Genomic DNA, 22,159 nt, shown 5'->3' with positions numbered 1-22,159 from the left:
AGCTGAGATGACCTCAAAATTCAACCTTATTCAACCACTCCAACGTCAGGTGTAACGGCCTTAAACAAATTTTTCAATGGGTATTATGCTATTTATTTGTTTATTTATTTATTTATTTATTTATTTATTTATTTATTTATTTATTTATTTATTTATTTATTTATTTAGCTTATGATACAAGTTAATCCAAGCAGAAATTGAGTTGTTGCAGCCAATGAACGGCCGTTGTTGAAGCTGTCAGGAGGTCATCGATAGTTCCACGGAAGGCTCTACGTGAGCATCTGAAAGTGATGCGTCGCATGTCTGGAATTCTTCAGGGTAAGTTACACACCAAAATCGAAGAAGAAACCTGTGATTGGTAGAAAATTAATTACAGAAATTCTTGATTGGTTAAAATCAAAACAGGCGGAAAGACAGGATAAATATTGCCAACCCAAAAATGAATGCACTAAATTTGGTAAAGAACAAACTTGCGAATACTAAATTACCCCCCACCAACAGCGCGTGGCAACCCATCCAACTCCTGACCACGCCCAATGTTGCTTAACTTCGGAGATCTCACGGGATCCGGTGTTTCAACACGGCTACGGCCGTTGGCAAAATGTGGTGTGTAACTAAATTATATACAGCATGCAAAAGGGGTGAACATTGGCATTACACCTCTCAATAACTACATGGGCTTCATTATGAAATGATTAACTTTGATTTGTGTCTCATTTCCTTTCAGTAATGATAAAATAAGGGCAGTTAATTTGGAAGGGACCTTAGAATTTTCCAGTTTTCTTAAGTTGTTCATGGCCAAAGTTGTCAAAGAATTTACGTACATCAAAACATACAACTGTTATATCAGACAGGGTGTCTTTGGTTTCTTTAAAATGGTTTTGAATAATGCCATATTTAAGTGAGTGCCTGGAGTATGTAAGTCTTTCAATCCTATTAGCTTTCTTACCCAAGAAAACGTACATTAGGGTGAGCCTAACTACACCCTCAAACTTTTCATAGATCTAGAAGACACATTCTTTTGTTTATATGTTGTTAGTTACTATCCTCAGCTCTTCTTAAGAAAGGGAAAACTACGGATATCACTGGATATTGGCAAAAATATAACATTTTCAGCTGGGAGGAGTGCCCTGCGGAATTGACTGAAGGCTTCTCTTTGGCAGTTGGCCTCCAATAAAGATTGCCTTTCTCTCACTGCTGCTTTTGGTGGACATCAGAGAGGATCTAAAATTTCAGTCCAAGCAAGATTTGGTCATGAGAAAAGGTTCCTTTGCCACACACCTTTAACATGAAGAACATAGAAATCATCTCTTGGATCCATACAAATTATTGGAGTTTCTCTAGAAGACAGATATATTCCGCTTCCAAGGTTTCTGACTGCAGAGTGATAGTTGCATGAGTGCGAGCAAGACTAAAAGTGAGCAGAATGTGATTCAGAGATGTCTCGGGTGTACTCACCTAAAATCAAAGATTGGCAAGACTAGCTGTGGTATATGGTATTCATTGCTAGCCTACTCACTGAAGTCCCAAGTACTCACTGCATGTTATGAAAATGCAAATGTTATGAAGAACATTGGAGATTTCTCTATACAACTATGCCATTAACATAACCATCAGACAAATAGCAGGTATGGGTCTAATCAATGAGAAAATGCTGAACTGAAATTCTAATTTTTCAGGGCAAACATGTATTATTGAGGAAGTCAGTGATGCTCAAAACTTTAAGCACATTATTCAAGATATTTTATGTACAACAACCAGGGTAACTAGATGCTGGCCAATGTCCCTAATTTGTCAACATTTAAATATAGCAGGTATCAACAAAGACGTTATACACTGAATCAACAATCCAGTACAAGGAGAAAAGAGGAGACAGTTTCTAAAAGCACTGGCAATTGAGCTGGTAGAAGAACATGTGAGAAACAGAGCAAAGTTGAAGAACCTACCTCATGACATTCAAATCTTCCAAAAAGATACAGAGCAGGTGAGATGAAAATAACTTCTCCATCAACCCAGGCAACTGGTCCTTGCTATGAGTGATCTTTACACAAGAATAACAGAATTTTGTGTGTAAAAGTCACTGTGAAAAAAAGAAAAAAATAATAATAAAAAAATAAAATAAATTTTTGCCATCGGTGCCGAAGAGAAGACGAATAAGAGTCCTTATATTTCAATCAATTTTCAATATTTCTGGGCTATATTTGAACACTATTATTATTCTTCTTTTCATTTCAGCCATCTATGGGCTGCAATTACGCAACTTGCATTGCTTTCTCAAGTTCTTTTTCCTTCCTCTTTCACCAGTATTCCTTCATCCATTGGCTTGCTCGTGCTCGTTCTTCTGCCAAGAATACTCTATTCTTCCTCATTTTCTCATCAGCTAGGTCCTTCACCTCCACAACTCTCTGCCTGAAAATTTTTCTGTTTGTTATATCTTCTGCCGTGATCCCACATTTTTCTAATTCTCGGTGGACTTATTTTACCCATGGGACTTAGGTCTTCCTGTTCTCCTGGAAGGTGAGGATCCTGTTGGCGAGTTTCTCTGCTCCCATAGTTTTAATATGTCCGTAGAACATCAATCTCCTCTTTTTCATTGTGGTGGTAATGTTTTCATATTGTTCATATAGTTCTTGGCTTGGTCTCATGCGAAACATAAATTTGTCTGATGATTTTCTGGGTCCAAGAATCTTTCTAAGGAACCTCCTTTCTTTCTTTTCCGAGTCTGAAAGTCCCTTCGTGGCTATTCTTTCAGCTGTCTATAAACATTCAGGTTTGACCATCGTGCTGTAGTGCTTGAATTTGGCCTGGTAGGAGAGTGACTTAGATTTGTACAGTAGGTGTTTTGATATAATCTAAATGCAGTTTCCATCTTTCTTGCATGTTCTTGAATTGCTGCTTTTTCATTCATGTTTGGGATCAAAATCTCTCCTAGTTACTTGAATTTTGTAATTCTTTTGATGTCACCGTACTTGGTCCTCATTGTCCAGGCTGGGTGAGTGGTATTTATGTTCATGTACTCTGTCTTATCAAAAGATATTTGCAATCCTGTTTTGTCTGCTCTTTCTTTGAGGACTTCAATCTGCTTAGTTGCAATTTTCAAATTCTCTGCAAAAAAGATTATATCATCTGCAAATGTGAGGCATTCAAATTTAAGTCCAGTTCTCTTGTGACTGGACTTGCTTCCATTTGGAAAGTTGAACTTGCTCATTTCTTTTTGCCATTCCCTTATAACTTTCTCTAAATGCAGTTGATCAAAATTGAAGAGAGGCCATCTCCTTGTCTCAAACCTGTTTTAATTTCAAAAGGCTCTGACAATTCTCCTAAAAATTTTACCTGCTATCGTGTGTTTTTTAGTGTTTGATGAATCAGGGTTGTTGTCTTATTGTATACTCCAAATTCCTTAAGCACTTCCATTAGTGTGTCCCGGTGTATGGAGTCTTATGCTATTTTGAAGTCCATGAATGTCATTAGCACTTTCTTATCTGCTGATGTCTTAGTTTTGATTAAGGTCTTGATGGTAAAAATCTGTTCTGCACATAACTGCCCCTTTTGAAAGCCAGCTTGATATTCTCCTAATTGTTTATCTATATGTTCTTCTATCCTACGTTGAGTGCTATAGAAAGTATCTTATAGGCTACTGGCAAAAGGGATATCACTCTATAGTTATTGACATTCGTTTTGTCTCCTTTCTTGTGCGGGGGGGGGGGGGGGGGGGGGGGCGACGACGACGACGACGATAGCCTTCCTCCATTCTTCTGGGATCTCCCCTGTGGACCAGATCTGTTGAAATAGTGTTTCAAGTTGTTCCAGGAAGTTATCCCCTGCATATTTCAGAAGTTCAGCAACAACTGAGTCCTTGTAGATGCTTTGTTATTTTTCAAGCTCTTGATGATTTCCTTTATTTCGTTCTTATCTGGGAGGGTTGATTCATGAAGTGGATCACAGTTGAGCAGTTCTTTGAAATATTTAGCCAAGTATTCACAGTTCTGTTTGTTGCTCATAATCAGCTTACCTTGATCATTTTTGAAACAAATGTTGGGTGACGAGTAACCACGAAGTTTTGTCTTAAACGTCTGATAGAAGTTTCTGGTGTTGTTTTCTTTGAAATTCTTGTCTCTCTCTTAGCTGGTCTCTTTTGAACCTTCTTTTTGCTTTCTTGAACACCTTTGCTGTCCTTTTCCTTTGGATCTTGAATTCTTTGAAGTTCTGTTTGTTGGAGTTCCACTTGTTCCAAGCTTCTGATCGTGTTCATAGAGCATCTTCACTCATCATTCCACCATGGATGTTTCTTCTTCTTAGCAAGAAAAATTATTTGTTTCACTGCTTCCTGAATCTTTCGAGCCATTTTGTCCCACTCATAGGACTCCAATGTGTTGAGTTCTTTCTAATACTTAACTGACTTTGAGTTCCTCAATTCTGTACTTCTGTATTCTGAGGGGTTTCTTTCTATGGTTACAAGGTGTGGGCTTCACTTTTATCCTTGTTAGATAGTGGTCGGAATCAAAATTAGCACCTTTCTGCACTGTGGCATTCATTATTTCCTTCGGGCTGGTGGTCGCTACATGGTCAATTTGGAATTCTCCTAACATTGAGTTAGGTGATCGCCATGTCATCATCCGCTTGGGAGCTCCTTTGAACTGAGCAGACATTATTTTCATGCCAAATGATTCACAAACAGCCTTTCACCATTTCTGTTTGTCCTTTTGTAAGCCGTGTATGTTCCAACAATGTTTCGAAATTTTCTCTCTTTTCCAATCTAAGCATTAAAATCTCCCATCAAGATCTTGACATGTTTTTCTGGGGTTCTGAACAGTTCTTCTTTAACTTGTGACCAAAATTCTTCTACTTTCTCTGGATTCTTTCTGTTATCTTCATTAATTGGAGCATGAGCATTGAAGATGTAGTACAATTTGTTTCCACTTTTCAGAGTTAGTACAGACAGTCTGGGAGATGGAGATCTGAAGTCTACTATACATTCTATTGTAGAGTTGTGAGTAAAGAAGGCTGTCCCAAGTATTCACAATGGATTCTTGGTTTTCTCTGACTTCCTAACTTTGATAGTTGGCCATCCTTTCAGTATTCTGTAGTTTCCAATAGCCAACCCTTCATCTGACATAAATCTTATTTCTTAGACTGCTAGAACTTTGATCTTATATTCATCGAGTACTTTGATCAGTTCCTTTTGTTTACCAACTTTCAAAAGGGTGTTCACATTGAGTGTGCCAAAGAAATGCTTCTCTTTCGTTCTGAGTTTGTGGGTGATGGATCCTCCGACTGATCCAAACAGGATGGTGTAGGGCCCCCAGAATCTTTTGCCCTACTTGAACCAGAACTTTGGCCCCGGATTAAACAGGTTGGAGTACTTGATTCCGTACGTTTTGCCATCATGATAGTTGCGTGGTTTCAGGTTTGGGGGATAGGGTATAACCCCATCCAAAAGTAAAACCAAGTTGGTGAGACATGGAGTTATAGAACAGCCATCCCAAACATAGAATCTGACGCTGACCAGTAAGCTGCCCAATTCGAGAACAGTCACGCCTGGGTTTTAAGTTGCTTTTCTTTTCGGGGTGTGCTTCCTTAGGTTCTTCCATTCTCTGTGCCGTTGGGAAATAGTTAGATTCCTCTTCTGCCGCTGAGACCGTTGACCAGTTTCGCCTAGTAACCCGAGATAGGGGCCCTATAATGGTGTGCTACCATCCGGAGTGTCTGGCTCCATGGCTAAATGGTTAGCATGCTGGCCTTTGGTCACAGGGGTCCCGGGTTCGATTCATGGCAGGCTCAGAAATTTTAACCATCACTGGTTAATTTTGCTGGCACGGGGGCTGGGTGTATGTGTCGTCTTCATCATCATTTCATCCTCATCACGACGTGCAGGTAGCCTACGGGCGTCAAGTCGAAAGACCTGCACCTGAAGAGCCGAAATTGTCCTTGGGACACTCCCAGCATTAAAAGCCATGTGCCATTTAATTTCATTTTACCATCCGGAGCTAGATGTACCCTGGTTTCTTTACGAGGTTGATACTCCTCCCGCTCTTCCTTCCTCATCACTTGCAAAATGAGGCCCCAGACTTGTGACTGGCAATGGCAGAGTTTTTGAACACTATATTATTACTACATATTTACTTTCCAACTTCATTTATTTCTTTGAGTTCCAAATTATTGAATTTTCTCTACTTTGTTGTTTCACTGTGTTGAAATGTGTACACTGTGTTAAAAAGTGCCTAGTTTTTGTTTCATTATATTTTTGATATGCAGCGCTCGAATGCCATGCATATTTTACATATGCTGGTGACGTTCATGTATGATTCCTTTATATAGACATAATTCATGTTATCTGACACCTATAGGTTGTTTATTTATATTTATATCCTTTTAGATGTACATTTGTTGCTTAATGTAATAAATTAATGAATAAATATTACTTTCCGTCTATGTTAAATATAATTTTCTCAACTATAAGGACTATGCAACAGAATTTTTATTTGTGATACAGAATGCTGCACGCAACTCCCCGTGTCCTAGCGAGAGGCATGACTGCTCCATGGTTAAAAGTAGCTTCCAAAGTATTATCGAGAAGAAAACATACTGGTTTACTGAATGCATAATCCAAATATTAGCATAATCAATTTATTTATAAACTAAACTCTACATAATAACAAGTTATGTGACCATCAGATTTTTGAGTTTTATCCAGTTACACTTGATGCTGGCCTGAGCTACATCTTCTCGTATATCTTCTCCAAGAGGGCACCTGAAATAGATCACACAGTTTAAAGTGTTGTCATAGTTATTCATGGACAGTAATGAAGAGTTAAACTTACTTGGACTCTATGTCAATTCCTTTAAAGTCTTGATAGATTCCAACACCAGCTTGCCAACGCTCCATGCCATTCCATGCAATCATCACACCATTATCAGTGCAAAGATGTGGTGGTGGTACAGCAAGCTCATACCCATACTTTCCACAAACGACAGACAGCATATGTGCAATATAACCATTACAGGCAACACCACCAGAGACCACCTGCAAAATGACTTATACTGTCATTCTGGGCCTTGGCAGAAAAATTACTCATAGCCTTATAAATACTACATTTCAATATACTTGGGTAACAAAGTTCACAAGAGCACAATGCACAAGTTAAAGAAATATATGACGAACAGCAACTTACCAGGTAAGAACACATTTCTGTCAATATTTTTGGTGGAACTGGATGCTAACTGGGATTGGAAGATTGATGACAGGAGTTTTACAGGTGACCAGAGAGTCATGTCACCAGATCATTAGTAGCTCTAGTGGTTAAAATGTGGGTAGAGGCTGATAGATAATGTTGGTTAAAATGGAGATATGACAACCCTGTATAACAGGGCCAAATTGGCTAATCAGTAAAAGGGTGAGAGCTACATTAGAAAAGATCAATTCCAAGTAATATAGTACTATTTCTGTGGGTTATATTACCACAAAAAATTTATTTTGATATAAAACAGTTTGCCCATGTCTGTATAATATTGTATGACTAACACTTAGGGTGATTCTTGGAAATGCTTGATGGACATAACTTCTTTTTGATTTGGTTCAAATTTAGTTGTTCCAATCTATAAAATTGTGTTTAAATGCTCATTTGAAAATGAAGTACAGTATTTGGATTGTACATATTTCATTTTAGAAAATGTTTTCTCACATGTATATGCAGAGGTGAACCAAAAACAGAAAACATGATGTGGGCAAAAATCTTCAAGTCTCTGAAGTTCTCATCAGGTAGTGTCTTGTAAAAGTTCAAGAAACATCCTCATAAATTTCATTCGAAGAAACATCTATCACTTCCAACTGAAACACGAGAGACAAATCTTGAACTTAACAATGGAATGGATTTTGAAATGATCTCAAGCTTCCTGAGGCACCATTGAAATCCTGAAACTTTTTCTGAAACTGTTCCTTTAGATTACAAATTAGTTCTAAAGCAAACAAAGTCAGAAATAGCATGACGGATTAATTTTCATACGGAGCACAAGAAGTTAAATGAGTGAAGCTGTTGGTAGAAATCTGTTTTGCAAAGAGAATTAATTTTTGTTTGAACCCTTGCACAATTTGCATAAAATGATTCACTCCCTGAAGTTTTAAATTGAGCAAATTAATCTGCTCTATCAGGTATACGTGGAAAGCTAATTTCCATAAACACAATTCATCAGAAAAAAGAGCTGCCAGGGATTCTTTTCTCTTGTATGAATATATAGCTATGAACTGCACTCAATACTTCAGTAAATTCAAAATTAGTTCCAACTCTATGGATAAAAACAAGCAATTGACTTGAATCCATAACATCAGTTGATTTGTCCCTTGTGGCATCTTTTTACAAGCTGCTTCTGTTTCTGCCCATGTAATGGGAGGTTCCTGTGTGTAGGTTTCAACAGGTGGTGGTGGTGGTGGTGGTGGATGATTTAAAATAATCAGTGGATCTAATTTTGCAATGCCTTATTTTTGGAAAAATGATAGATTATGGGAGAGTAAAATGCAATTATATATCATGCAAATTACTATTTTAGAAACACATTAAAATATACAAACACAAACTAAAACAGAGTCAAATTAAGAAAACGTAGTGAACAATAATACAAAGACTAATACGAAACACTATGTTTATATGCGATAAAACAAACCACTATCCCTCACAAAATGGATGATGAGGTCTGCTGACTGCTCGTCATTTTGCAGGATGAGGGAGATGGTACTCGGGAGTTTTAGACTACGGCGCACATCGACTAGGTCCACGCACTCCGTAAGGATGTGTACCATGGTAAGATGATCGCCGAAAGTACACACCGGTAGGGATTCTCCTTTTAGTAAATAGGAGTGCGTTACTATACCGTGACCAATCCAAAGACGACACGATACCACTGCTTACCCCCGAGAAGTCCGAAGGGAAGTCCTCCATACCTTCGTTGTACCTTTTATCACTCTCAGCTAATTTGGAAGTGGAGTGGCCTGCCAGCCTTATCAGCTAACTCATTTCCCTATATACACATGGGGCCTGGGAGCCACATAAATGTGATTCTGGTGCTGGCATCCGAACACCTGGCCAGCAGGTCCTGGATCTGCTGCACCAGAGGGTGCCAAGGAAAACATGCATCAATAGACTGTAGCGAGCTCAAGGAGTCAGTACACAGCAGAAAGTGTCAGTGCTCATCAGACAGCGCGTACTGCAGAGATTCACATATAGCATAGAGCTCTGCTGTGTACACACTACAGGTTTCCGGGAGAGAAAAAAGAAACCTATCATTGTTGGCAACGAATGCACATCCCACTTTTATTTCTGCCCTTGAACCATCTATGTAAACGACAACTGAATCTGGATACCGGCCAACAACGGACAGGAAGAGCCTCCGATAAATCGAGGGGTCCATACATACAATGCATGTCAAACTTACTGGCCTGTAATTTTCAGCTTTATGTCTATCACCCCTTTCTTTATACACAGGGGCTACTATAGCAACTCTCCATTCATGTTTTCCTTTGGGCCAGTGTGCAGGTCCAGAGATTATTTCAGGTCGTTGTATTATCCATGGAGGTATCCCACTTGGTTGTCATACAAGACAGGGAACCGAAGGTACATCAAACAATCTGTGACTGCTATCCAAGCATATTCTAACCGGCTGCATTGCTCGAGGATAAGCAGCGTACAGCCGACAGTTTCCATTGTGGAATACACAAGGATAGTTTGGGTAAAGTGACATCTGTTGCAAATTTGCAACATAGGACAGAAACATTTGCTGGTGCCTCAGGTGTAAAGGCGGCATACCAGATTCAACGAGCAGGCTAGCAATGGGGTTTGTACGAAAAGCTCCCATTGCCAACCTGACCCTACTGTGGTGGATGCTATTCACTTTCGCAAGGACGCTTTGCCTTGCTGATCCATATGCTGCACTGCCGTAGTCTAACCTGAATAAAATGTGTGGCCTATAAAATCGTAGGAGCACCATGCGGTCAGCCTTCCAAGAAGTGCTACTAAGAAACTGCAAAATATTCAAATTATTAGTGCATTGCACTTTTAACTGCTGTACGTGTGGCTCCTACGATAATTTACTATCGAAAAGGAGCCCAAGAAATCGGTAAGTGTCAATTACGGGAAGAGCAACATTCCCTAAATAAAGCTCAGGATGCTTTTGCTTCTGGCAAAAGTGTACAACAGAGGTCTTTGCGGTTGAAAACTCAAAGTCATGTTCTAAAGTCCACTGTTACACTCTCCTAACAGCTTGCTGTAATTGTTGCTCTGTGACTGCCATATTACACGAGCTATAATGCAGAGAAAAATTGTCCACATATAGCGATGGTATTACTGCTGAACCAGCAGCAGCAACAATACCGTTTATGGCAATCGTGAACAGAGTGACACTAAGAACCGATCCCTGTGGGACTCCATTTTCCTGAATGTGGTACTGCGAATATGCCCTCCCTACTCGGACACAAAATAGATGGAGGGACAAAAAATTTGCAACAAATACCGGCAAGTTACCTCGGAATCCCCACTGATGCGGGACTGAAAGGATACCGTATCGCCATGTGGTGTCAAAGGCCTTCAAGTCAAAGAAAACAGCCTCCAAATGCTGTTTGCGGAGAAATGCATCCTGGATAGAACTCTCCAGGCATACCAAGTGGTCAGTGGTCGAGCGAGCGGCTCAAAAACCACACTGGTACTCGGACAAAAGTCCTTTTTTCTCCAGACACCACACAAGTCGGTGATTAATCATTCTCTCAAATAGCTTTCACAAACAGTTAATAAGATGAATACGTCTGTAACTTCCTGCATACTTAGGATTGTTGTCAGGCTTGAGGACAGGAATTACTATGCCCTCTCACCATTGAGACAGAAACTCACCCTCTATCCAGATTTGGTGGAACACACGAAGGAGATAGAACAGACTAACCTCACTAAGGTGTTTCAACATCTGGTTATGGACATTGTCTGGTCTGGGAAACGTGTCCTTACAAAGCGCCAAGGCATTGCAGAGTTCTCACTCTGTAAAAAGCACATTATAGACCTCTGAAGCTTGAGTGGCAAAATTGAGGTGATGACGTTCTGCCCCCCTCCCCGCTTCAGAGTTAGGAAATCATGATGGTAATTCCCAGACCCAGACACATTCGTAAAATGACTGGCTAGATGATTAGCAATCGAGAGTGGTTCAGTGACGATACTGCCTGCAATGGAAATTCTCGATACTGAAGATGATCCATATATATCCGAAATACATCGAAGTTTAGTTCACACTTGAGATGATGGTGTATGTGATGTCATAGATGATACATATCTCTCTGCTGAATAAGAACTCACCCCTTAGGATGGAGTTTTAAACATTTTAACAAGTTGGCCAGAGTAGGCTGCCTATGATAGCATTTTAAGAGCACGACAGAGAACTTTGACAGCTGCTGCAATTTCTTCATTCCACCAAGGAATGAGTTTTTGGCGAGGAGTCCCTGAAAAAGATGGAATGAACTCCTCAGCACAAGCAAGAATATCTTGTGTTATGTAAGTTATATTGCCGTGTACGGTCCGCCTGGTCATGTCGTTAGAGACAGCTAGTGATGTGAACTTTGGCCAATCAGCATGTTTAAGAATCCATCAAGGAGGAGCCTCGATGGATTTCCGTTTCAGCAAAGTAAGAACAATGGAAAAATGGTCACTGTCACAGAGATCATCGTGTGTATTCCACCGAAACAGGGGAACCAACATTCGGCTGCATATACAGCCTCCAGCAGGGTTTTTAGTGGAACCTCTTTGCTATAGATATCAGAACGGACAAAAATGCCAACGCCACTGGAAGCCTGGTTAGCATAATGTCATTCTGTCGGGTATAGTCGAAAATTTCTCAAGACCGTATGATGACCTGAGATTTATTTCCTGAATGCAGACTGTACTCGCCGAATACTCACTAATGAGCTGGTGCAGCTCAGGAGGATGCTTATCATAACCGTTACAATTCCACTGTAACAGTGCCATAGTGTGGGTGTGAACTTCTGAGGTTTATGTTAGAAGCAGTGAGGTGCTACTTAACCTACAGTATACTCGCTTCCCTATCCAAAGATGGAGATAAATGCTCCATGTGCATCACCTCATCACCAGATAGATGGTATAAGTGATCATCAAGCTGTCTTTGTCAGAGTTAAAAAATGTGTTAGAAAGGAATGTTGTAAAAGTAGAACTATTAGGCAATACCTATCTATATCCCACGTCGTTCCACCTATATGGTGGGTCAGCGAATGACGCCCCTCCACCAACTTCTGTCTTTGTACTTTTCTCCTTCTTCAATGCTGTCCCAGTCCCCTCCTCGTTGCTGAATGTCGTTTTTCACCATGTCTGTATACCGCATTCTTGGCTGACCTCTTGGTCTTGAATATTTTAACTGCAGATCATCCATTTTTCTGGGTATGCGATAAAGATTCATCCTTCTCATGTAACCATACTATTTGAATCTATACAGAGTTATGTTATTCTACATTCTGCCAACCTGAGCCATGTCCCTGATGTTCTCGTTATGAATTTTATCTCATCTTGTTTTGCCAAACATCGCTCGGCGAATCTCATTTCAGCTGCCTGAATCCTTGCTGCATCCTTTTTCCTCATGGTCCAGGTCTCACTCCCATATGTCAAAATGACATGTAATAAGTCAGATAAATTGCTCGCTTGCATTTCAATGGTACTTCTGGGTTCCATATTAGGTCTCAGACAACTCTATAAAATGTTCCTCCAGCTTGAATCCCGCTGGTCAGTTCCTCTTCAATGGAGCTTGTTGCTGATATCATGCTCCCTAGATATTTGAATTTGTTGGACATCTTGAGTTGTTTACCCTTTATTTCAATGTAACCTTCAAGTTGGCCATTTCTCTGCATAACCAACACTTCACTTTTTTCCTGACTGAATCTTAGGCCGTACCCTTTAGCTGTTACTGTCCATGCATTGACCTGATCCCGAATTTCCTCCTTGGAATGTCCCCATATATAGATGTCATCAGCAAATAGCATGACTTGCATTTTGTTGTCACCAACGTTTTGGCGTACTTGTTGTTGAATCTCATACATCACAGTAATGAAGATAAGAGGTGACAGAACTCCACCTTGTCTTAGGCCCGTAGTTATTTTAAACGGTTCCGTCATTCCTGATGGTGTTTAATGCGACTACTGACGTCTTCATATGTACATTCTCAATTCGTTTTATTATGTCATTATTGATTCCACTGTTTCTCAACACTTCCCAGACTTTGTCCCTGCTTACAGCATCAGAGGCCTTTTTGATATCCAGGAAGGCCAGCCAAAGGACCTTATTATGTTCATAATACTTCTCCATTAGCTGACTCAGTCCAAACATTAGATCAACTGTTGATCTGCCTTTCCAGAATCCGTATTGTTCCTCTGATAACTTTAATTCTATCAATGGTCTAATTTTTCTTTTTAAAATCCTTTCAATACCACATGGTTGTTAAGAGGGGAATGGGGTCATTTTAAAAAAGCAATTGTGATCATTGGAAAATGGTACATAAGGAAGTACTCTATGGGATGGGTTTAAAGCAATTGTTAAGAAGTGTAAAAACAGACATGTACCTTTAAAAGTGGTAAGGAATAGTAAGAACCCATCATATTATAAAAGAGAAATAAAGAGATTAAGAAGGAAGTGCAGATTAGAAAGAAATAGAGTTAGGAATGGTTGCGGGAGTAAGGAGAGATTGAAGGAGCTCACTAGGAAATTAAATTCAGCAAAAAAATCAGCTAAAGATAACATGGCAGCAAACATAATTGGGTGCCACGTGAATTTTAGGGACCAATGGAAGGACATGTATAGATACTTTAAGGCAGAAACAAGTTCCCGGAAGGACATTCCTGGGATCATTAATGAACAATAGAATGTATATGCGAGGACTTACAGAAGGCAGAACTATTCAGTCAGCAATATGTAAAGGTAGTTAGTTGGATATAAAGATAATGTCCTGATAGAGGATGAGACTAATTATGGCAAAATACTGAAATTTTCCCATGATAATAAAGACATTTATAAAAAGATACAAAAGTTGATAGCTAGAAGGCAGGTGGAGTTGATCAGATTTCTGGAGATATAGTAACGGCTATGGGCTGGGATATAGTGCCATATCTGACATACTTATTTGATTACTGTTTGCATGAAGGAGCTATACCAAATGAATGGAGAGTTGCAATAGTAACCCTGGTGTAAAAGGGAAAGGGTGACAAATACAAAGCAGAAAATTACAGGCCAGTCATCTTGACATGTGTAGTTTATAAGCTCTGGGAAAGCATTCTTCCTGATTATATTAGACACGTTTGCATAATTACAAACTGGTTTGATAGAAGGCAGTTTGGGTTTTGGAAAGGTTATTCCACCGAAGCTCAACTTGTAGGATTCCAGCAAGATATACAGATATTTTAGGTTCAGGAGGTCAAATGGACTGTATCACTACTGACCTATCCAAGGCTTTTCATAGGGTAGATTTTGGGAGATTACTGGCAAAAATAAGGGCAACTGGACTAGAAAAAAGAGTGGTTGAATAGGTGGCTATTTTTCTAGAAAATAGAACTCAGAGAATTAGAGTAGGTGAAGCATTATCTGAGCCTGTATATATAATATGAGTAAACACCTGGAACCACAGATAAGGATATTTGTGAATGATGTTATACTGTATAGTGTAGTAAATGAGTTGCAGGATTGTGGGCGACTGCAGGGGGACTTAAACAATGTAGTGAGATGAACAGCAGACATTGGTATGAATGTAAATGGTGAAAAGTCAAATTGTAAGTTTCACCAAGAGTTTAATTATTGTGTTGAGGGAGTGATAGTATCTCATGGGATAGTTAAGAAAGGTTTCAGACCTCTTCACAGGGTTATGAGAGTATTTAGGGGTTAAAGTAAGGATGTAAAGGAGAGGGCATACAAGTCTCTGGTAAGAACGCAGTTAGAGTATGCCTCCAGTGTATGAACCCTCACCAGAACTGTTTGATACAAGAACTATAAAAAATTCAAAGGAAAGCAGCATGATTTGTTCTGGATGATTTCTGACCCAGGAGTAGTGTTACTGAAATGTTGCAAACTTTGGGCTGGGAAGACTTGGGAATTAGGAGATGAGATGCTCAACTATGTGGTATGTTGATTATTTTAACCATAAAATGTGAATTATTGACACGGCGGAAAAGTGTTTCATCGAATTTGTATGTGGTATGTTTCGAGCTGTTAGTGGTGAGTTGGTGCGGAATGACATAAGTAGAAGAATAAGCTTGAGTGGAGATTTTGAAAGTAGAAAAGATATGAAGATAAAGTTTTAATTCTAGAGGACAGATTGGGGAAAATATTCATTTATAAGATGAGAAGTAACTGATTGGAATAAATTATCAAGAAATATGTTCGATAAATTTCCAAGTTTGATGAAAATATTTAAGAAAAATCTAAGGAAACAATTATAAATAAATGTAAGTATGAGGTAAACAATTGCTAGGGAAACTGCCACCTGGGGAACCGCCCTAAACGTGGATCACTGATGATTAATTGATTGATTGAAATAGAGTTGTACTCAAAAATAAAAGATTAAACATTTGTCAAAATGCTGGTGTATTTTGCTGATTACTTCAGTGAAATTAAAAGTCTGAATATCTCATTACAAGGAAATATGACAAATATCCTGACAGCACACGACAAAAGTTGGAAGTTTCTGCATAAATTGGAACTTTACCAACGCAAAGTTCAAGTTGGCGATATGTCGATGTTTACACAATTGTGTGAGCGATTGGTAAATGACGAATCTGAAAAAGTCACTTTTGAAAATTCCGTGATTCACCATTCATCTGCAGTAATAGACTCACTGAAGCAATATTTCCTGGACATGGACAATCATCAGTCCAATTCTTGGATATTAAGACCATTTTCTACTTATGATGAAATTTTTAAGACGAAGATGTGTCAGCCAAAGTAGAATTTCTCAGACTACGCGAGGATAGTGCTTTTGAAAGTGGAATTTCAAATTTATGACCTCGGTACATTTTGGCATAACTTAGGTGGTGAATATCCTATTATAGCTGACAGAGCTCTAAGAATGATAATACCTTTTACTACCACTCAAAGATGAGAGTGGTTTCTTAACTTTACTAAAAGTAAAAACAAAGGCCAGAAACCGTCTCAATGTGGAACATGACTTGAGATTCGCGTTAAATGAAACTAAACCTAACATTAAAAAGACTTGCAAATGCAATATTATTCCAATCTTCACATTAACTGTCATTGATTCATTAAGGAAGTACATTGACATTGTAATTACGTATATTTTTGTGCAGTTTTATGATTAATATAGGCTATTTGTATGCGTGTGTTGTTTTCTTCAATAACATTTTAAAGGGGGGAAAATCAGTTTCCCTGATAGGTCATAAGGGGTAAAAAGACTAAAAAAGTTTGGAAGGAACCACTGTACTATGTATGTATGTATGTATTGCGCCCTGGTGGGGGTGTGATAAGCGTCATGCAATTATAATTATGATGAATTATTGAGGAATATATATTTCATTTTCAGAATAAATAGTATCTTACTGTACATACAGTAAGGGCAGGCCAGGCCGAGATGGCAGGTTTCACCATACCACAGACTGTTGTCACCATTGAGATTAACAAAAACAATGAACAGCAGAATTAGAATTCTCAGAAATCGTGACGAGGGGGAAAGAGAAAGGCACAAGTTGTTGACTAGTTGCGGAAGGTTTTCTTAGCCCCGAGCAGAATAGGTAGTGACAAGAGCGCAGAGAGCCGGGTGCAAATTTCTGAGAATTCATGGCAGGGTATCTCCATGTAACTAGCGGGAGTTGAACGCGGGGTTGGCACTGGAAGAAAAAAATATGAGCCTTCCCGGTCACGTGGTTTAGGTGGACCAATGGAAAAATTCACTTGACCAAAGCAAGGCGACAACTTCGTATTGTAAGAAGCACTAGCAAGGCTAACTCCGTGGATTAAACTGATGGAAGGAAATGAGTTATCAACTCAGAATAAGGTGGAATTTAGGAGCCTTACTATACCATAAAACTTATAAAAAGTTAATAATTGCGGGAGATTGCATGGTGTACTTCTGAGAATTCATGGACGCTATTCGTTGATTGGCTGAAGGCAAAGGACGCCACAATAGAGCGCGAAACCCCGAGCCGGGATACGGCAGCTAAATTTGCGAATATATCCATTACCAGTGAACGATAATAGTTGAGAATTGGTATAGAGCCTTTGAGAACATAATTACATCATTGGATCATATATTTAAGCCACGGGCCAAACCGCAAAGTGTCGTATGAAGATATCGGGACTGCGCATCCCAAGATGAACTCCGTTGAACTCGGAAGAGAGGGGATACAAGTATAAATATGAGGTCGGGGACAAGGACTGACAACTATTTTTGACAGTGTGTTCGAGCTGATAGCACGCCCGGGGTGCGCTACTACTTTTGACAAAGCGTTCGAGCGGTCACCACGCCAGGGGTGCGTGCCAACTTCTGATATTTGTTCGAGCCGTGATTACGCCAGGGGTACGTGTGTGTACTTACTCGTGGAGTAGGGTTCGAAGTATTATATTGTTACATAGTACAGTGATTCATGACGTGATGTAGCTCATATTACAGTCTTGAGCAGTATACTAGTATGAAGTGTTTCAAATAGACAGGACTCAGTAAAGCATAACTTACGGAGTGTGAGATTCTACCAACAGATTAAGAAGTGCGTTACAAGAGAACGGTCACGAGTGTTTATGTCACCTAGTAAACAGTCGATTCTAAACTGATACCTGGTCAGCTACACGAACGTGAGACGGGAAATTCAAGTGCGCGCACGGGCCGTTGTAAAGGGAATCCCGAGGTATCCCATGTTCCTAGTGTCCGGGAAAGGAATGAAGAATGTATATCTACATTAAGTGGGCTAGATACAAGGCCGAGAGTGTAAAATTTGTGAGTAGAATTTAGGGTGGAATTTATTCCAAAGTGCAACAGTTAATTTATTTGTTTTTATTCAAAATGTGTAAAGTTGAAAAGGGTCAAGGATTAATTCTTCAAGCTGGCATGAATACCAGTGGAATGCAGGGCTAAAGACTGGACGGGGCCTGTGCTTCTCGTCCGGTTTTAGCAGACTACAATGGCAGAGATGAGTAACCTTTTAAAATATTTGTAGATTGCTATCGTTAGGGGGAGGAAATCATATTATTTTATCATGGTAACTTGATTGTGAAACGAGCCGTTTCTGGCTCGTGTAAATTCAAAGATAGATAGACAAAGGGACAAATTAATATGTACATGATTAGATCGAGCACTCATCATAATTTTGATTATTAAATAGAGTATAGTAGGGTTGAGTTGTTCATTCAAGTGCTTGAGTTGTTTGATATGATAGGGAGCACGTTTCACGTAAAGATAATGTTAATATTCATTTAGAAGTGCTTCCAAAGTGTTTTTCCATTATCGGAACCTTCATAGATATTAAGGCATGTTGTTAAGATAATCCAGAGGTAGGGTTGCCAAGTGATTTAAATTGTTGTGGGACGGAATGGTCCATTGATTTGTTTGTAAATATCGCGAAGTTCGCCAGTGGACAAAATAATAATAATCTGTACAAGTGTCGAAGAAGTACATTAAAATTTGGTAATGTGTAAAGGCGTGTTTAATAATAATCTTTGAGAATAAAGGCACGGGCCTAGTTGGATAGAATGATTGCAAATTAAAGTCATTTAAATGTGGAGATCACATGTGCCGTGAATAATTATAATTTGTGCAGTGAATCCGGTTTTAACACTAATTTTTGATTTAACGTTTTTCGACTCCATAATAATCATAAATAATTTTGGTGGAAACGAGATAGGCACTTTTATAATATGGTCACGCTATGTTTGAGATCCAGAGGGATTTGAGCCAAAAGTTGAGATTTGGAGTTTTGTGGGACAGAAATCCGGCCCGAAATGAAAGTGAATTGTACTGATGTTGATGAAGAAATAGATGGATCTTAAGGCCCACATAGAGGTTGTATTTATATACCGGTGTATTGAGTGGCAGAATAGAGTCCACACACCGAGGGTTAATTAGTGAAAATGTTTTGAAGAGTTCCAATGGATAAATGGACTTCAAAATGGAAAAGGAAGGAATAATTTAACACTTGCAGAGATTGGAGGTATTTGCCCAACTGCGAGGTGTTATGGGATTTGAGAATTGTCTTAGGAGTATATGGTCTCCATGAATTAACGACAGTACGAAAATAAGGTTGCGGGTTCGAACACTATTATGTCCCGACCGATGTGAATTCGGATCTTGGTGATTTCTGTTTGGGAGAGAACGTATGTGACTAAATTATAAAGATGGGGAATAAAAATAAAGATTCTCGAAAGAATAATAATACTATTAATAATAATAATAATAATATTCCAAGTAAATCATATCTGGATTGATTAGTGCCAAAATAAATCAGAATTGTAAAAGGGGTTATGCGTTAAACATATTAAGAGTGGACTACCGTGTAACAGGCGAAATTAATTTTTTTAAAATTAATAATAATAATAAATATATAAAAAAACTACTGTTTTTTTTTTTGAAGAAAAATTTACTTTTTTATATTTTGGACATAATAATGATGTTGGGAGTTGAAATGAAAAATTTGAGATTTTTAACTAATAATAATAATGATGAGAATATTTGAAGAAGGAGAAGAAGAATAATCAAAGAAGCTACTTTTATTTATTTCAGATGAAAATAAAAATCGCGAAAAGTAGAAATATTATTCCGAGGATGATTACGGGTTACGATAATCATGATCTCCACAAATAATAATAATAATAATAATAATAATAATATTTAATAAAATAATTTTTTTATTTTATTTATTTTTCTTATTATTTCGGATGCTGATGATGGATGATACTAGGGAAGTCAGCTGGCGAATTAACGTAATAATGTTAATTGGTTGTAAATAATAAGTTAAGTTAATATGTGTAAAATGAAGGCAAATCCCTACATCTGGACCATTAGGTTAGAGTCCCTTTGTCGTATTCCTTCAACTAACGATTAGCATATCTTGGTTAGGAACCCGGGGAGAGTTTATAGTTTCCCGGGTTGGTCGCATCTTAATCAAAGTGGAGGCGATAACATGGTCCATGTGATCGCGCCTACTTAGCCAACAGGTAATTGGTCCATGATCAAATATGGTCATGGTGTTAACGAAGGTAAATCTGATACCTTCAGATATCAACGGTTCTACCACCCAAATGGAAGGGTGGTCAAAAGTGATAAATATTATGTAATCATTTTTCAGGAATAATTTGCCAAATTACCGGCAAATCAAGGGTCAACAGATTTTGATTGTGTGTAAAAATTAATTTGTTTACTTAAATAAAATGCTCCTTTAGCATTTGCAAGGAAACAGTTCCAGGTTCTTGTTCTTGTAGAATAGTAAACCCTTGGTGACCGTTTAAATATCCGTCCCCATTCCTAGGACGGAGCCTTCGTAATTTCCCTTTGATCTGAATAGATATATAATTTGTGTGTTTTATGATGAGCCTTTAAGTTAAAGATTAGAGTGTCCCGTTCAACCCTGTAGTACTGATTGGATGGCGCCCTTACATTTAGTTTGAGATCTTATATCTCAAAATATTTTTTTATTAGGTATTAGTTGCGATGGATTCGGACCGTAACACTCCCTAAGATAAATGCTGGTTAGGACTCAGGCTTTGAGCGGGTACAGTATGTATGTATGTATGTATGTTCAGTACTAGGTTTGAAGGCTGGTTGGATCCTCAACAGTTCCGTCATCAGTTGTCATAGATGGCCTAGGCATTACTGAAGAGGCGTACTAGGGAAATGAGTGAGGTAGTTTCCCGTTGCTTTCCTCACTGAGCCAGAAGTTATTACATATCAGTCTGGCAAGCCCACTGAAATGCATGCACCAACCGACCCTATGAGAAACATTTTCACACCATTCGTAGCAGGGACTGGCTGCATAAGGAATGGCATTACTAGCATCACTCATACCTCAGTCACTTTCATTTTGTTAAAGCCAAGGATAAGACTGAGACAGATCAATGAAAGTAACAAAATTGCTCTAGCCTATACCAGAAGACATAGTGCACTGTAAACACTAGGTCCAGCAAAGGCATCCACTGTTCTAATAGCTAGGTAAAAGATAGCGATCTATGTTCAGATGCCCTTCACTTGAACCACAATGGTACTTATAAGTTAGGGGGTTTATTAAGAAGAGTTATAGGGAGGTACATTTGGGGAAATAGGCTGGATTAGGGAGCAGTGATGTGAGAGATGGTGGTGATTGTTTTATGAGGTGGTACAACTAGGCAACCATCCTATATTAACACTAATCAGGTGCAAAAATGGAAAAGTGAAGGTATCAGCCAAAGAAAGACAAGGGCCACAAAGGGCATGAAAATGGAAGTCTCTCTAGGCCTCAAATGCTCTAATACCATCGGGGACTAAGGGAGGTCTAATACGATAGATGAAAGTGAGGAGACTGGCACAAGTGAGTGGAAGCAATGCCAGAACTCAACTAAGGACACCAAGGTCGCCAACCCATGCTCCCAAGTACAGAGCCCCTGAGGCCCCTTTTAGTTGCCTCTTATGAGTGTACAGGTTGGAAGCCCAGTAAGGATGATATAAAGTTGTTAACATTAAACTGTAGAAGTACTGTACAGAAAGCAACAGAATTAAGTAATTTGATATACTTACCAGATATTGTAACAGGAGCTGAATCATGGTTAAGAAGTGATATTATGGATGCAGAAATTTTCTCAGGGAACTGTTGCTGCTAGTTGTTTAAAGGGGCCACCTAACATCTAGGTCATCAGCCCTCAGGGAACTGGAGGGTTTATCAAGGGAACGGTAGGAGGGGGAGTATTCATACTGGTGAAAGAGGAATTTGTATGCTAAGAAAAAGTTAAGGATGAGAAACATGAAATTCTAGGTGTTAGGATCATCTCTAACAATAATAGACAACTTGATGTTTTTGGAATGTACAGATCTGGAAAGAGTGGCACTGACACTGATGCGGAATTATTTGATTGGATCACAGAAAGGACAGGAACATTAATATAGCGAGTAACCTCAATTTACCAAATGTTAACTGGGAAGGTAATGCAAAAAAAAAAGATTTACAAAGGGT

The 22,159-nt window shown here is 38.9% G+C and overlaps 1 protein-coding gene across 2 annotated transcripts in view; it reads right to left on the bottom strand.

Moving 5' to 3' along the window:
• Positions 1-212: 212 nt before the first annotated feature.
• Positions 213-22,159, bottom strand: part of Tcs4 (Threonyl-carbamoyl synthesis 4) — a 92,692-nt gene continuing 70,745 nt past the window's right edge. Inside the window, exons 7-8 of one of the 2 annotated variants that reach the window (XM_067149283.2) lie at positions 6,822-7,024; positions 213-349 (exon numbers count right to left, since the gene is read on the bottom strand). In XM_067149283.2, the coding sequence (XP_067005384.1) occupies positions 238-349; positions 6,822-7,024 (315 nt within the window). In that variant the 3' untranslated portion in view covers positions 213-237. Of the gene's footprint in view, positions 350-6,611; positions 6,752-6,821; positions 7,025-22,159 lie in introns of those variants that run through there. The other variant, XM_067149284.2, reaches the window with a different exon arrangement.

This window comes from Anabrus simplex, chromosome 6 (genome assembly GCF_040414725.1).
Source record: "Anabrus simplex isolate iqAnaSimp1 chromosome 6, ASM4041472v1, whole genome shotgun sequence".
Taxonomy (NCBI): domain Eukaryota; kingdom Metazoa; phylum Arthropoda; class Insecta; order Orthoptera; family Tettigoniidae; genus Anabrus; species Anabrus simplex.
The sequence above is the reverse complement of the archived record's forward strand: the minus strand, read 5'-3'. Positions and strand labels throughout refer to the sequence as shown.